Source organism: Pseudophryne corroboree, assembly GCF_028390025.1.
Source record: "Pseudophryne corroboree isolate aPseCor3 chromosome 12 unlocalized genomic scaffold, aPseCor3.hap2 SUPER_12_unloc_2, whole genome shotgun sequence".
NCBI classification, from domain to species: Eukaryota; Metazoa; Chordata; class Amphibia; order Anura; family Myobatrachidae; genus Pseudophryne; species Pseudophryne corroboree.
Window position 1 is genome coordinate 987,501 of NW_026967486.1, and position 14,061 is coordinate 1,001,561.

General features: G+C 49.8%; 1 protein-coding gene across 2 annotated transcripts in view; it reads left to right on the top strand.

Annotated features, from left to right (window-relative positions):
• Positions 1–14,061, top strand: part of ARHGAP30 (Rho GTPase activating protein 30) — a 94,788-nt gene that overhangs the window by 13,862 nt on the left and 66,865 nt on the right. For both annotated transcript variants that reach the window (XM_063948718.1, XM_063948719.1), the window contains exon 2: positions 11,663–11,765. In XM_063948718.1, coding sequence (XP_063804788.1) covers positions 11,663–11,765 — 103 coding nt within the window. The remainder of the gene's footprint in view (positions 1–11,662; positions 11,766–14,061) is intronic.

Sequence of the window (14,061 nt, forward strand, 5' to 3'; positions counted from 1 at the left end):
TAAGAGGCGACCTGGTGCAGTGCGTATAAGAGGCTACCTGGTGCAGTGCCTATAAGAAGCGACCTGGTGCCGTGCGTATAAGAGGCAACCTGGTGCAGTGCGTATAAGGGGCTATCTGGTGCAGTGCGTATAAGGGGCTACATGGTGCAGTGCGCATAAGAGGCTACATGGTGCAGTGCGCATGAGAGGCGACCTGGTGCAGTGCGCATGAGAGGCGACCTGGTGCAGTGCGCATGAGAGGTGACCTGGTGCAGTGCGCATGAGAGGCGACCTGGTGCAGTGCGCATAAGAGGCGACCTGGTGCAGTGCGCATAAGAGGCGACCTGGTGCAGTGCGTATAAGGGGCGACCTGGTGCAGTGCGTATAAGGGGCGACCTGGTGCAGTGCGTATAAGGGGCGACCTGGTGCAGTGCGTATAAGGGGCGACCTGGTGCAGTCCGTATAAGAGGCTACCTGTGCAGTGCGTATAAGGGTGCTACCTGGTGCAGTGCGTATAAGGGTGCTATCTGGTGCAGTACGTATAAGGGTGCTACCAGGGGCAGTGCGTATAAGGGTGCTACCAGGGGCAGTGCATATAAGGGTGCTACCAGGGGCAGGGCGTATAAGGGTGCTACCAGGGGCAGTGCGTATAAGGGTGCTACCAGGGGCAGGAGGACTCTGCTGCCTAATGTGTAAAAAGTGGACTCGGTTGCTGTAATGTGTGAAAAAAGGGGACTGCCTGCAGTGCATATAAGAGGCTACCTGGTGCAGTGCGTATAAGAGGCGACCTGGTGCAGTGCGCATAAGAGGCAACCTGGTGCAGTGCGCATAAGAGGCTACCTGGTGCAGTGCATAGAAGAGGCTACCTGTTGCAGTGCATATTAGAGGCTACCTGGTGCAGTGCATATAAGAGGCTACCTGGTGCAGTGCGTATAAGAGGCTACCTGGTGCAGTGCATATAAAAGGCTACCTGGTGCAGTGCATATAAGAGGCTACCTGGTGCAGTGCGTATAAGAGGCGACCTGGTGCAGTGCGCATAAGGGGCGACCTGGTGCAGTGCGCATAAGGGGCGACCTGGTGCAGTGCGCATAAGGGGATACCTGGTGCAGTGCGCATAAGAGGCTACCTGGTGCAGTGCGCATAAGAGGCGACCTGGTGCAGTGCGTATAAGAGGCGACCTGGTGCAGTGCGTATAAGGGACGATCTGGTGCAGTGCGTATAAGGGGCTACATGGTGCAGTGCGTATAAGAGGCGACCTGGTGCAGTGCGTATAAGGGGCGACCTGGTGCAGTGCGCATAAGGGGCGACCTGGTGCAGTGCGCATCAGGCGCGACCTGGTGCAGTGCGCATAAGAGGCTACCTGGTGCAGTGCGCATAAGAGGCGACCTGGTGCAGTGCCTATAAGAAGCGACCTGGTGCAGTGCCTATAAGGGGCGACCTGGTGCAGTGCGTATAAGGGGCTACATGGTGCAGTGCGCATAAGAGGCGACCTGGTGCAGTGCGCATAAGAGGCGACCTGGTGCAGTGCTTATAAGAGGCGACCTGGTGCAGTGCGCATAAGAGGCGACCTGGTGCAGTGCGTATAAGAGGCGACCTGGTGCAGTACGTATAAGGGTGCTACCTGGTGCAGTGCGTATAAGAGGCGACCTGGTGCAGTGCGTATAAGAGGCGACCTGGTGCAGTGCGTATAAGGGTGCTACCAGGGGCAGTGCGTATAAGGGTGCTACCTGGGGCAGTGCGTATAAGGGTGCTACCTGGTGCAGTGCGTATAAGAGGCGACCTGGTGCAGTGCGTATAAGGGGCGACCTGGTGCAGTGCGTATAAGGGTGCTACCAGGGGCAGTGCGTATAAGGGTGCTACCTGGGGCAGTGCGTATAAGGGTGCTACCAGGGGCAGTGCGTATAAGGGTGCTACCTGGTGCAGTGCGTATAAGGGTGCTACCTGGTGCAGTGCGTATAAGGGTGCTACCAGGGGCAGTGCGTATAAGGGTGCTACCTGGGGCAGTGCGTATAAGGGTGCTACCAGGGGCAGTGCGTACAAGGGTGCTACCTGGTGCAGTGCGTATAAGGGTGCTACCTGGTGCAGTGCGTATAAGGGTGCTACCTGGTGCAGGAGGACTCTGCTGCCTAATGTGTAAAAAGTAGACTCTGTTGCTGTAATGTGTGAAAAAAAGGGGACTGCCTGCCATAATGTGTAAAAAGAGGACTCTGACTGCTTAATATGTAAGAAGGGGACTCTGCTGCTGTAATGTGTAAAAAAAAAAAAAAATGGGAGCGGTGGGGACTCTGCCTGCCTAATGTGTAAAAAAAGGGGAACTGGGGGGCGTGGCCTGGCCTGTGAGCTGTGAGGAGGTGATCTCGAGGAGCTCCTGCCGGCCCTGATCTTTTTAATACAATAAAACTGTTTTAGGGAGTCCTTAACCCCTCTAATATATATTACTGCATACCTCTATCATCTGGGACCAGAGGGTCTGGGTTGCGGAGCCGAGGAGCCCTTTTAAGGGTTCCTGCAGGTTGCGGCCCTCCCCTCCATAGAGAGCCGGGGACTACAGTCTGTGCTCCCCCCGGCCGGAAGTGCGGGTCGATCGGCGGCGGAGCTCGGGAGGGACGACTTCTCCCGAGCATATCAGTGCTTGCCCTGTGCCTGGCTGGCCTGCCGCGAAACCCCCCCCCCGCTGCCTGCGCTGCACGGAGCGGAGACTCGGCGCACGGAGCGGGGACCCGCTACTCAGCGCGGACGCGTCTCCCGCCCGCCGGAAGCTGGGAGCCCGCACACAAAGCTCCTCTCCCCCCCCCCCCCCCTGGCTGTGAGCCGCCTTCTTGCCGGCGGCTTCACTCACCCTCCCCACCAACGATCCGGCTTGCTCCTGGTGCCTCTGTTGTGGAGGCCTGGCTCAGGGGACTGGCGGCGCCATTTTGGTTGTGGGTAATCCGCCCACACTACAGAAAATAAAAATAAACGGGCTGTGGGGATTCGGGGCCCTGATCCCTTACACCCCCCCCCCCCACACTGCCTTGGGGGCGTGGCCTGGTGACCGACTTGACGGGTGGCGCTTCCCATTGGCTCCCAGGGACCTGGGAGTTCTTGATTTGCTCCGCCTGCACTGCGGACGCTAGCTGAACAGGGAGACCCGGCCAAAACCGGGCCAGGAGCCTCAGAACCCGGGCGGTGACCATCTTGGATCGCGAGTGTCCGAAAAAAAAAAAAGCAGCGGTGCTCCGGTAGTGGGGTCCCTCAGGACCCAGGTGAGCCTCACCCGCCGCCCTGATCTGCATGACCAGAGAACCTACACCCGCTGCTTTCCATCATACTCTCCGCGTTTGCAGAGATCCTCTAACCTCTATATTTTTTCTACTTGCTGTCTGGCGCATAAACACCGCCATGCACTGCCCTGGACTTTTGTTCTCTACTACTCTACCCAGGGTCACTTGATGGCAATCTGATACCAGGCCACGGGGGGATGACCGCCTCCTAAGAGCCATGTTGCCGAATGTATCCTGCTGATCCTGACACATCTTGAGCTACTTGCAAACACCCTCCACACTGTCCCTCTCTAGAATATGAGACGTGCCTCGAAATCCTCTAGACGGAGCAAAAACAACCAACCACGCAAAGTCACGAGGTCTCAAGCAGACCTGAGGCCCTTCCTCCATCCCACGATTTCCCCACAGATGGAGAGCCGTTCCTCTCCCCGCTCCCAGACCTCCCCCTCTGCTTCTCCGACTTCGAATCCAGCTGACGAGATGGCTGACCCCTCGGTAGCTAGTAGTCGCGAACTCCGGGATATCCTAACCTTCATGAGGTCCCTTCCCACAAAACAAGACCTGCAAGACACTATCAGGAACGAGCTCGCTTCCATCAAAAGCGACATTTCCCACCTATCCTACCGAGTGGTTACTCTAGAGGAAGACCAAGTAGCCAGTGCTTCCTGTATGTCCCAGCTGAGGGATTCTGTCCTCGCTCAATCCAAAGAAATCCGGGCTTTACAGTCCAGAATGACGGATATCGACAACAGGGGCAGACGGAACAACATCAGAGTCCGTGGTCTCCCGGAGGAGGTTTCCCAGTCTGGTCTAGTAGATGCCCTGTCCAAGATATTTAACAAACTCTTGGGAGCAAATTCGGATAATGTCATCACCTTCGACAGAGCCCTTAGACCGAGGGGCCTAGCCACTGACCGACCTCGTGACGTCATATGCCGACTCCATTACTTCGCCCAAAAGGAGGAGATCATGTTCAAAGCCAGGCAACTTGATAGTATCGACTTCAATGGCTTCACTATAAGCCTCTACCAAGACCTTTCCTGGTACACACTACAGCAGCGGAAATCCCTGAAATCCCTGACAGATGAGCTGCGGAAACGTCAACTTCGCTACCGTTGGGGATTTCCATTTCACATTCAAGTCTGCTCCTCCGGGAAATGGTACACCCTATCTTCCCACACAGGCCTGACTCCGTTTTGCACCTCCCTAGGCCTTCCTCCATTGTCCATTCCAGACTGGGAGTTTCCTCTTCCGGATATATCCCCTCATAACCGGGCTTCCAACGAGCAACCATGGCAAGAGGTTCGAGGTACTGGGAAGAGACCCCAGTCTAATACATCTCCTTCCAAAACCGATTAGCTATAATGGACCCATTTGACTGATATTGTTATTCCCCTCCTACAGGCTTGCTTGCTGTTAATGCATTGTTAGAGGGTAATTTTTTCCTCTCATAGGGTCCACAACCAAGTTACATATCGATCCCTAGTTATTTACAGAGGTTTTTGATAGATGGTTAATATTCGTGATTGGGCTGACCGGCAGGGGGAGGGGGCGGAGGCTTTAGCTGCTGCCCTTAACCCCCCCCCCCCCCTTTGGCCATCTCCCTTCTTATTTCTTTCTCCCCCCCCTTTTCACTGTGTCAGTTTAAATATGTTATTACTGTTATCATGGTTCGGGTTGCGACCCATCCCCCATTCCCCCATACAACACCCGCCTCTGGCTACATGCCGGTAGGGAGACTGACGAGATTACGGTTCAGTCTCTCTCCTGCGGGTGTTTTGCTGATATTATTACATTGTTTTTATATTTCTTTCTCTTTTATCTCTTTTTCCATGCTTGCTCTTCCTTCTCTCTTTTCCCCCTCCTTCCACTTCAAGGTTTCTAGGAAAATGTTCTACTTCAACCCACCATGAGTTCCCCAGGGAAGATTAAAGTGCTGTCCCTTAATGCACGAGGTCTCAACTCACCGGAGAAGAGATCTAGCCTTTTACGTCTGTTAAGATCTGAGAGAACAGATGTTGCATTAGTGCAGGAGACCCATTTCAAGGTTGGAATCCGTAATCCCTCCATCACCAATCGCTATTTCCCAGTAGCGTTTTACAGTAACACCCCAGGCAGCAAATCCAAAGGGGTGGCTATTGTTTTCTCCAGAGACTTACGTATCTCAGACGTTGTTATACACAGAGTAGTACCGTGAAGGTTCCTTGTTTTGACCTGTAGGATCTCTGAGCAAATATTTACTTTTGCGGTGATTTACGCCCCAAACCAGGCCCAGCTATCCTTCTTTGACTCCTACCTCCCGAAATTAGATTCTCTGTTACAAGGTATCACGGTTGTAGGTGGTGACTTTAACTGGACATTAGACCCCAATACCGACACCTCAACTCAAGCCTCCAGATTTGTGGCATCTAAATACCGCCGTGTTAAACACCTACTTCACACACGGCAACTGGCCGACTCTTGGAGAACCCTTAATCCCTCAGGACGCGACTACTCCTTTTATTCACACCCTCATAAGGTTTAACTTTATTCCCGCATTGACTACTTATTCCTTAGCCATAGACACCTCCCACTTCTTATAGACGCCACCATTGGCTCTATCACATGGTCTGACCATGCCCCGGTGACTTTGACCTTGACCCTCCCTCACGGCTCTCATAAACAATGGACCTGGAGACTCAATGAGTCTCTTCTATATGACACACTCTGTAAAGAAACCTTAGACAAGACTCTAGACCAGTGATTTTCAACCTTTTTTTACTCGCGGCACACCGCACAATATTTCAAAATTGCCAAGGCACACTATCAGTTCCCGACAGACAAAAAAACAAAAAACACACATTGGCCCTCACAGTGAACAAAAAAAATCCACACATAGGGCTAAATTTACTAAGGTGGGAGTTTTTTTAGAACTGGTGATGTTGCCCATAGCAACCAATCAGATTCTACTTAACATTTGTCTAGCTGCTTCTAGAAGATAATAGATACAATCTGATTGGTTGCTATGGGCAACATCACCAGTTCTAAAAATCTCCCACCTTAGTAAATTTACCCCATACTGTACATTGGCCTACACAGAAAAAACATTCACATTGCTCCCCACATAAATCCTATTGCTCCCCACATAAATCAATCACATTGCTCCCCACATAAATCATGTTGCTCACACATAAATCAATCACATTTCTCCTCACATAAATCCTATTGCTCCCCACATGAATTATTCAGATTGTTCCCCCCATAAATCCATAAATCCTATTGCTCCCCACAGGAGAGATAACATAACAAATAATAGCCCCTACCGGTCAGCTGTCCTCCTCCCTGTCCCTCAGTGGCGGGGGTTGTTCATAGTGTAGTGCTGCGAATACTGAGCAGCAGGAGGTCGGGCAGGTGTGGATGTGGGTGGGCAAGGAAAGCTGTGGATGCAGGCGGGAACTGAAAGATGTGTATGCAGGTGGATGGGCTGGCTGGGTGGTGAGATGCGGCGGCTGTGACCTATGATATCACACCGCCGTGTCATCAAGGCATAGGTCACGGCCAGAGCATGACTGCTCCCCTAAGAAGAGCCCGGGCCAACAGTGCACTTTTAAGGTGCAAGAAGCTGCTCTGGCTCCGCGGCACACCTTGCAACTGGTCGCGGCACACTAGTGTGCCACGGCACACTGGTTGAAAAAGCCTGCTCTAGACGACTACATTGCCACAAACGTCACGGATGATGTCTCCCACCTCACCGTGTGGGAGGCGCATAAATGTGTCCTTCGCGGCAAGCTGATACAACTGGGCACCCACAAAAAGAAACAGAGGCAGGCCCTGATCTTAGGCCTTTTACATAAAATCCATACCCTTGAGACAGCCCACAAAGTATCACTGTCAGATGTGACCCTAGTAGAGCTATCAGAAGCTCGCTCCCAGCTGAATAAACTTCTCTCTAACAATATAATTCACTCCATCCGTAAATGTAAACAGAAGTATTACCAGTGGGGCAATAAACCTGGTCGAGTCCTGGCTCATGCTATACAAGCCCAGCACTCAGCTTCATTTATTGGCTCGGTGAAAGACGCCAGAGGGACCCCCAAATTTAAATCACCTGAGATTGGGGCTTGCTTCGCACAATTCTACACCTTGCTCTACAATCTAGAGAACGCTTCCCCTGCTGTAGATCCCCTCCTTTCACACCAAAAAATAAGAGACTATCTAAAGTCCATCGATTACCCTGTTCTCCCAACCTCGGAGCTAAATATACTGGAAGCTCCTTTCACCACCCAAGAGTTAAACCGGGCCATCTCCTCTATGAAGTCGGGGAAAAGTCCTGGCCCTGACGGCTTCACTATAGCATACTACAAGGTGTTTAAAGATAAATTGATTCCTCTCCTTCTCCGTGCATTCAACTCAATTACATCTGGCTCCCACTTCTCCCGTGACTCATTGGAGGCCCACGTGTCGGTTATACCGAAACAGGGCAAAGATCCTTTGGCCTGCTCCAGCTACAGACCCATCTCCCTTCTCAACGTAGATCTTAAAATTTATGCAAAGATTCTGGCGAACAGACTTAACGTGCTGATCCGTCTCCTAGTCCATAGTGACCAGGTGGGTTTTGTCTTGGGCCAAGAGGCCAAAGACAACACTACCAAAATTCTCAACCTCATTCACCTAGCTTCCCACAGTACTACCCCTACCATCCTACTCTCCACTGACGCCGAAAAGGCATTTGATAGGGTCAGTTGGAAATTTATGGAAACCATCTTGGAGCACATAGGCTTAGGTCATAATGCACTCACCTGGATAATGGCCCTATATGACTCCCCGACGGCAAGGGTTCGCGTAAACGGCACCCTGTCAGACCCATTCCCCATAAGCAACGGCACCAGACAGGGCTGCCCACTATCTCCTTTGATCTTCGTGCTATGTATTGAGGCATTAGCCAGGTCCATTCGGGCAAATCAGGCTATCAAAGGTTTCACCGTGAATATAAGCTCGCCTTGTTTGCCGACGACCTCCTGGCCATAATTTCACATCCCACTGACTCCCTCCCACACCTAATGAAAGAACTTGACCTATTTGGACATCTTTCCAACTTTAAAATTAATTATAATAAATCTAGTGCCCTTAACATTTCTGCTCCTGTAGACTCCGTCGCAGCCCTTAAACGCTCTTTTCCTTTCGCGTGGCAATCTTCCCACATAACATACCTCGGTGTTAAATTGAGCGCCAACGAATCCCAATTGTTCCCTTTAAATTACTTACCCCTACTACACACGATTCAGAATGACTACTCCAGATGAACATGAAACTTTTATCCTGGTTCGGAAGAATAAATATAGTTAAGATGAACACCCTCCCTAAATTATTATATTTGATGCAGACCCTTCCGATCCGCATCCCGGAGACCTGGTTTCGATCAATCTCACTCTTGATTCGACAATTTGTCTGGCAACGTAGGAGACCTAGGATTCGTAGCTTCCAATTGACAAAGCCGATTGTAAGTGGTGGCCTTAAGCTTCCTGACATAAAAAATTATTACCATGCCATCCTTTTGAATAGAATCATAGATTGGACAAGATACCGCGAACTTAAACAATGGGTGAAGTTGGAGGGCCTATACATACAACAATTCCCAGAAATATTTCCCTGGCTCCCCTCCCTCCCCAAACTGCTCCTCCCCCACCCCACCATTACTCCTACACTTACTACGTGGAAATCATTGCGCACATTACCTTACATCTCTTCTAAATTCAGCCCCCTGACGTCCTTTCTGGCCAACCCTGAATTTGCACCGGGAATCAACCCAGCCCACTTTTCACATTGGGCTTCAGCAGGTTTGTTCAGGGTTGGCCAGATGGTGTCATCAACTGGAGTCAAACAATTCTCAGAACTCAAGGCGAAGTGGGACATCCCCCAACAGGACTTTTGGAAATTCCTGCAAATAAGACATTTCCTAATATTCAACTCTAGACTCCAAAACACCGCCAGAGAGATGACCCTTTTTGAGAAACTTTGCGTTGCCGTACATGACCCAACCCACACTATTTCCGCGCTTTACAAAATTGCCTGCCACTCCCAACCTACAGACACTCCATCTTTTGCTGTGGCATGGGAAAGAGACCTGGGCATCTCTCTGTCGTGTAGAGATTGGGAAAAAATATGCTTAAAAACCCATACAAGCTCTGTCTGTGTCCAAGTGAGAGAGACTCAATATAAAGTTATGACGAGATGGTACAGACACCCCTCCCTCCTCCATGCTATGTACCCATCCTCGTCGGCTCTATGTTGGCGATGCTCCTCCTCATCTGGCACTCTTTTACATATCTGGTGGACATGCTCACTAATCCAACCCTTTTGGCAGGAAGTTATACGCATCTCTCAGATCATTCTTAAGACCCAACCCCTCATGACCCAGCTTTCTGGCTTATCAACCACTCTACAATCCCAATATCTCAACACAAACAATCCCTGCTACGACACTTAAGCAATGCAGCACGTGCGGCTATCCCGGCTAGATGGAGATCCCACAACCCTCCTACGTGTCGTACATGGTTCACTAAATTGAATTATTTTATGAGAATGGAAGACTTGTTCCTCACATCGATAGGCAAATCTCGTGAATTCGAATCCACATGGTCCCCCTGGTTGGAATACAAAACCTCCCAGGCTTACTTAGCCACTCCCCTGGATGATAACTGAAATCTTAATTCTCTACATTCCATTGACTTGTTAAGTGGTAACCCCCCCCCCCCCCCCCCCTACCCCAACTTCTACAACCCCATCTTTCCTTTTCTTACCCTCTCCCTCTCCTACTTCTCACTTCTCTCTATTTCTATCTTATTGCCCTCGGGCGCTCCTATTCTTTTACTCTCTTATTCAATTAATCTATATAAGCACTGCATATGAAAACACTTTTACCTAAGGTAGAACAACTCCATTTTCTATATTACTTGGTATATTCTACCCCTATTGCATCCATTCATCTCCATGGAGTTGAATACCCTCCCTTTGACATCTGTACGACTAGACTTGTAATTATTATTGTACACTGTTGATATGGATGCTTTTCTACCTGTATATATATGGGTGTTTCCCCCTTCTTCTGTTTATACATTGAAAATCCTTAATAAAAACCTGATAAAAAAAAAAAGGGGAACTCTGCTACCGTAATGTGTAAAAAGGGGTACTCTGCCTGCTTTAATGTGTAAAAAGGGGACTCTGCTGCTGTAATGTGTAAAAGGGGGACTCTGCCTGCTTTAATGTGTAAAAAAAGGTACTCTGCCTGCTTTAATGTGTAAAAAGGGGTACTCTTCCTGCTTTAATGTGTAAAAAGGGGACGCTGCTGCTTTAATGTGTAAAAGTGGGACTCTACCTGCCTAATGTGTAAAAGGGGGGACTCTGCCTGCTTTAATGTGTAAAAAGGGTACTCTGCCTGCTTTAATGTGTAAAAAGGGGTACTCTTCCTGCTTAAATGTGTAAAAAGGGGACGCTGCTGCTTTAATGTGTAAAAGTGGGACTCTACCTGGCTAATGTGTAAAAGGGGGGACTCTGCCTTCTTTAATGTGTAAAAGGGAGCTCTGCCTGCCTAATGTATAAAAGGGGGGACTCTGCTGCTGTAATGTGTAAAAGGGAGCTATACCTACCGTACTATGTAAAAGGGAGCTCTGCCTGCCGCAGTGTGTAAAATGGAGCTCTGAGGCCATGCCCTTTCCCTCTGAAGCCACACCCCTATGTTTTTGATGCGCACCTATGGCACGCACTGGCCCTTTTTTGTATGGGGGGTTGGCGCCAATGCTGTTTCTTGCACACAGAGCTAAAATGTCTAGTTAGGGCACTGGTAATGTGTTATCAGATAGGGCTATTGTCCTTTATTACATGTATGCAGTCATTTGGCAATTTCAGCATTCCTCCCAGCATAACCCCTTCCGCTAGGTCCAAAATACTCTGTTCCTGGACTTCTTGCTATCACCTGTGATGAGAAAAGTGTTTCACCACAGGTGATGGCAATCAGAAAGTAAGGGGGAAGGTCAGGAGCGCTGTGTTCCTTCCTACTTGCAGCCTCAGCGTTTGTAGGGTGGAGTGTGATGCACCCATTTGGTAGGCGTACCACGCCCGGTGTCTGCGTTCTCACATACAGGCTTGCTGGACCTGGTAGGGAGTATACTTTGGTTTTCACAGACTGGCCAATTACTACGACCAGTGGTTGTGATGGTGATGCAATGCTGTGTTATTGGACACAGCGCTCAAACCTTGCATGCAGGAGACATCTGTACCTACAGTTGGGCCGTAATTGGTCCCGCGCACCTGTAGAGTAGCACAGGGGCCACCTCGTGCCTGCTAAGTAAGGAAACTGCGTCTCTGCTCTCTGGATTTTTCTTAAAAAGAAGCAACTAGGAGGATAAGAGAAATATGAGATGATTTATCGTTATGTGCATCAGTTCCTCAGGTTCTCAGAAGTTGTACAGAGTTTGTGGAAGAACATGGCATAGTGGACGGCATCTACAGGCTGTGTGGCATCGCCTCCAATGTACAGAAACTACGGTGAGTGCGCAATCACCAGGCGTCTAACAGTAATAACAGACAATACATCCTGTACCTCCCAACATGACCTCTCCAGGAGGACACAATGCTCTGCTCCTGCTCTTCCCTCTTACTGTATGATTACCATCACCTGTGCTGTACCCTAATACTGACCCAGTGCTCATACCTATGTCATACCTCCCAACATGACCTCTCCAGGAGGACACAATGCTCTGCTCCTGCTCTTCCCTCTTACTGTATGATTACCATCACCTGTGCTGTAACCCTAATACTGACCCAGTGCTCATACCTATGTCATACCTCCCAACATGACCTCTCCAGGAGGACACAATGCTCTATTCCTGCTCTTCCCTCTTACTGTATGATTACCATCACCTGTGCTGTACCCTAATACTGACCCAGTGCTCATACCTATGTCATACCTCCCAACATGACCTCTCCAGGAGGACACAATGCTCTGCTCCTGCTCTTCCCTCTTACTGTATGATTACCATCACCTGTGCTGTACCCTAATACTGACCCAGTGCTCATACCTATGTCATACCTCCCAACATGACCCTCTCCAGGAGGATACAATGCTCTGCTCCTGCTCTTGCCTCTTACTGTATGATAACTATCACCTGTGCTGTACCCTAATACTGACCCAGTGCTCATACCTATGTTATACCTCCCAACATGACCCTCTCCAGGAGGACACAATGCTCTGCTCCTGCTCTTCCCTCTTACTGTATGATTATCATCACCTGTGCTGTACCCTAATACTGACCCAGTGCTCATACCTATGTCATACCTCCCAACATGACCTCTCCAGGAGGACACAATGCTCTGCTCCTGCTCTTCCCTTTTACTGTATGATTACCATCACCTGTGCTGTACCCTAATACTGACCCAGTGCTCATACCTATGTCATACCTCCCAACATGACCTCTCCAGGAGGACACAATGCTCTGCTCCTGCTCTTCCCTCTTACTGTATGATTACCATCACCTGTGCTGTACCCTAATACTGACCCAGTGCTCATACCTATGTCATACCTCCCAACATGACCTCTCCAGGAGGACACAATGCTCTGCTCCTGCTCTTCCCTCTTACTGTATGATTACCATCCATCACCTGTGCTGTACCCTAATACTGACCCAGTGCTCATACCTATGTCATACCTCCCAACATGACCTCTCCAGGAGGACACAATGCTCTGCTCCTGCTCTTCCCTCTTACTGTATGATTACCATCACCTGTGCTGTACCCTAATACTGACCCAGTGCTCATACCTATGTCATACCTTTTAACATGACCTCTCCAGGAGGACACAATGCTCTGCTCCTGCACTTCCCTCTTACTGTATGATTACCATCACCTGTGCTGTACCCTAATACTGACCCAGTGCTCATACCTATGTCATACCTCCTAACATGACCTCTCCAGGAGGACACAATGCTCTGCTCCTGCTCTTCCCTCTTACTGTATGATTACCATCACCTGTGCTGTACCCTAATACTGACCCAGTGCTCATACCTATGTCATACCTCCCAACATAACCTCTCCAGGAGGACACAATGCTCTGCTCCTGCTCTTCCCTCTTACTGTATGATTACCATCACCTGTGCTGTACCCTAATACTCACCCAGTGCTCATACCTATGTCATACCTCCCAACATGACATTTCCAGGAGGACACAAATTTCTGACCCGGCTCTTCCCTCTTACTGTATAATTACCATCACCTGTTCTGTACCCTAATACTGACCCAGTGCTCATACCTATGTCATAACTCCCAACATGACCTCTCCAGGAGGACACAATGCTCTGCTCCTGCACTTCCCTCTTACTGTATGATTACCATCACCTGTGCTGTACCCTAATACTGACCCAGTGCTCATACATATGTCATACCTCCCAACATAACCTCTCCAGGAGGACACAATGCTCTGCTCCTGCTCTTCCCTCTTACTGTATGATTACCATCACCTGTGCTGTACCCTAATACTGACCCAGTGCTCATACCTATGTCATACCTCCCAACATGACCCTCTCCAGGAGGACACAATGCTCTGCTCCTGCACTTCCCACTTATTGTATGATTACCATCACCTGTGCTGTACCCTAATACTGACCCAGTGCTCATACATATGTCATACCTCCCAACATAACCTCTCCAGGAGGACACAATGCTCTGCTCCTGCTCTTCCCTCTTATTGTATGATTACCATCACCTGTGCTGTACCCTAATACTGACCCAGTGCTCATACCTATGTCATACCTCCCAACATGACCTCTCCAGGAGGACACAATGCTCT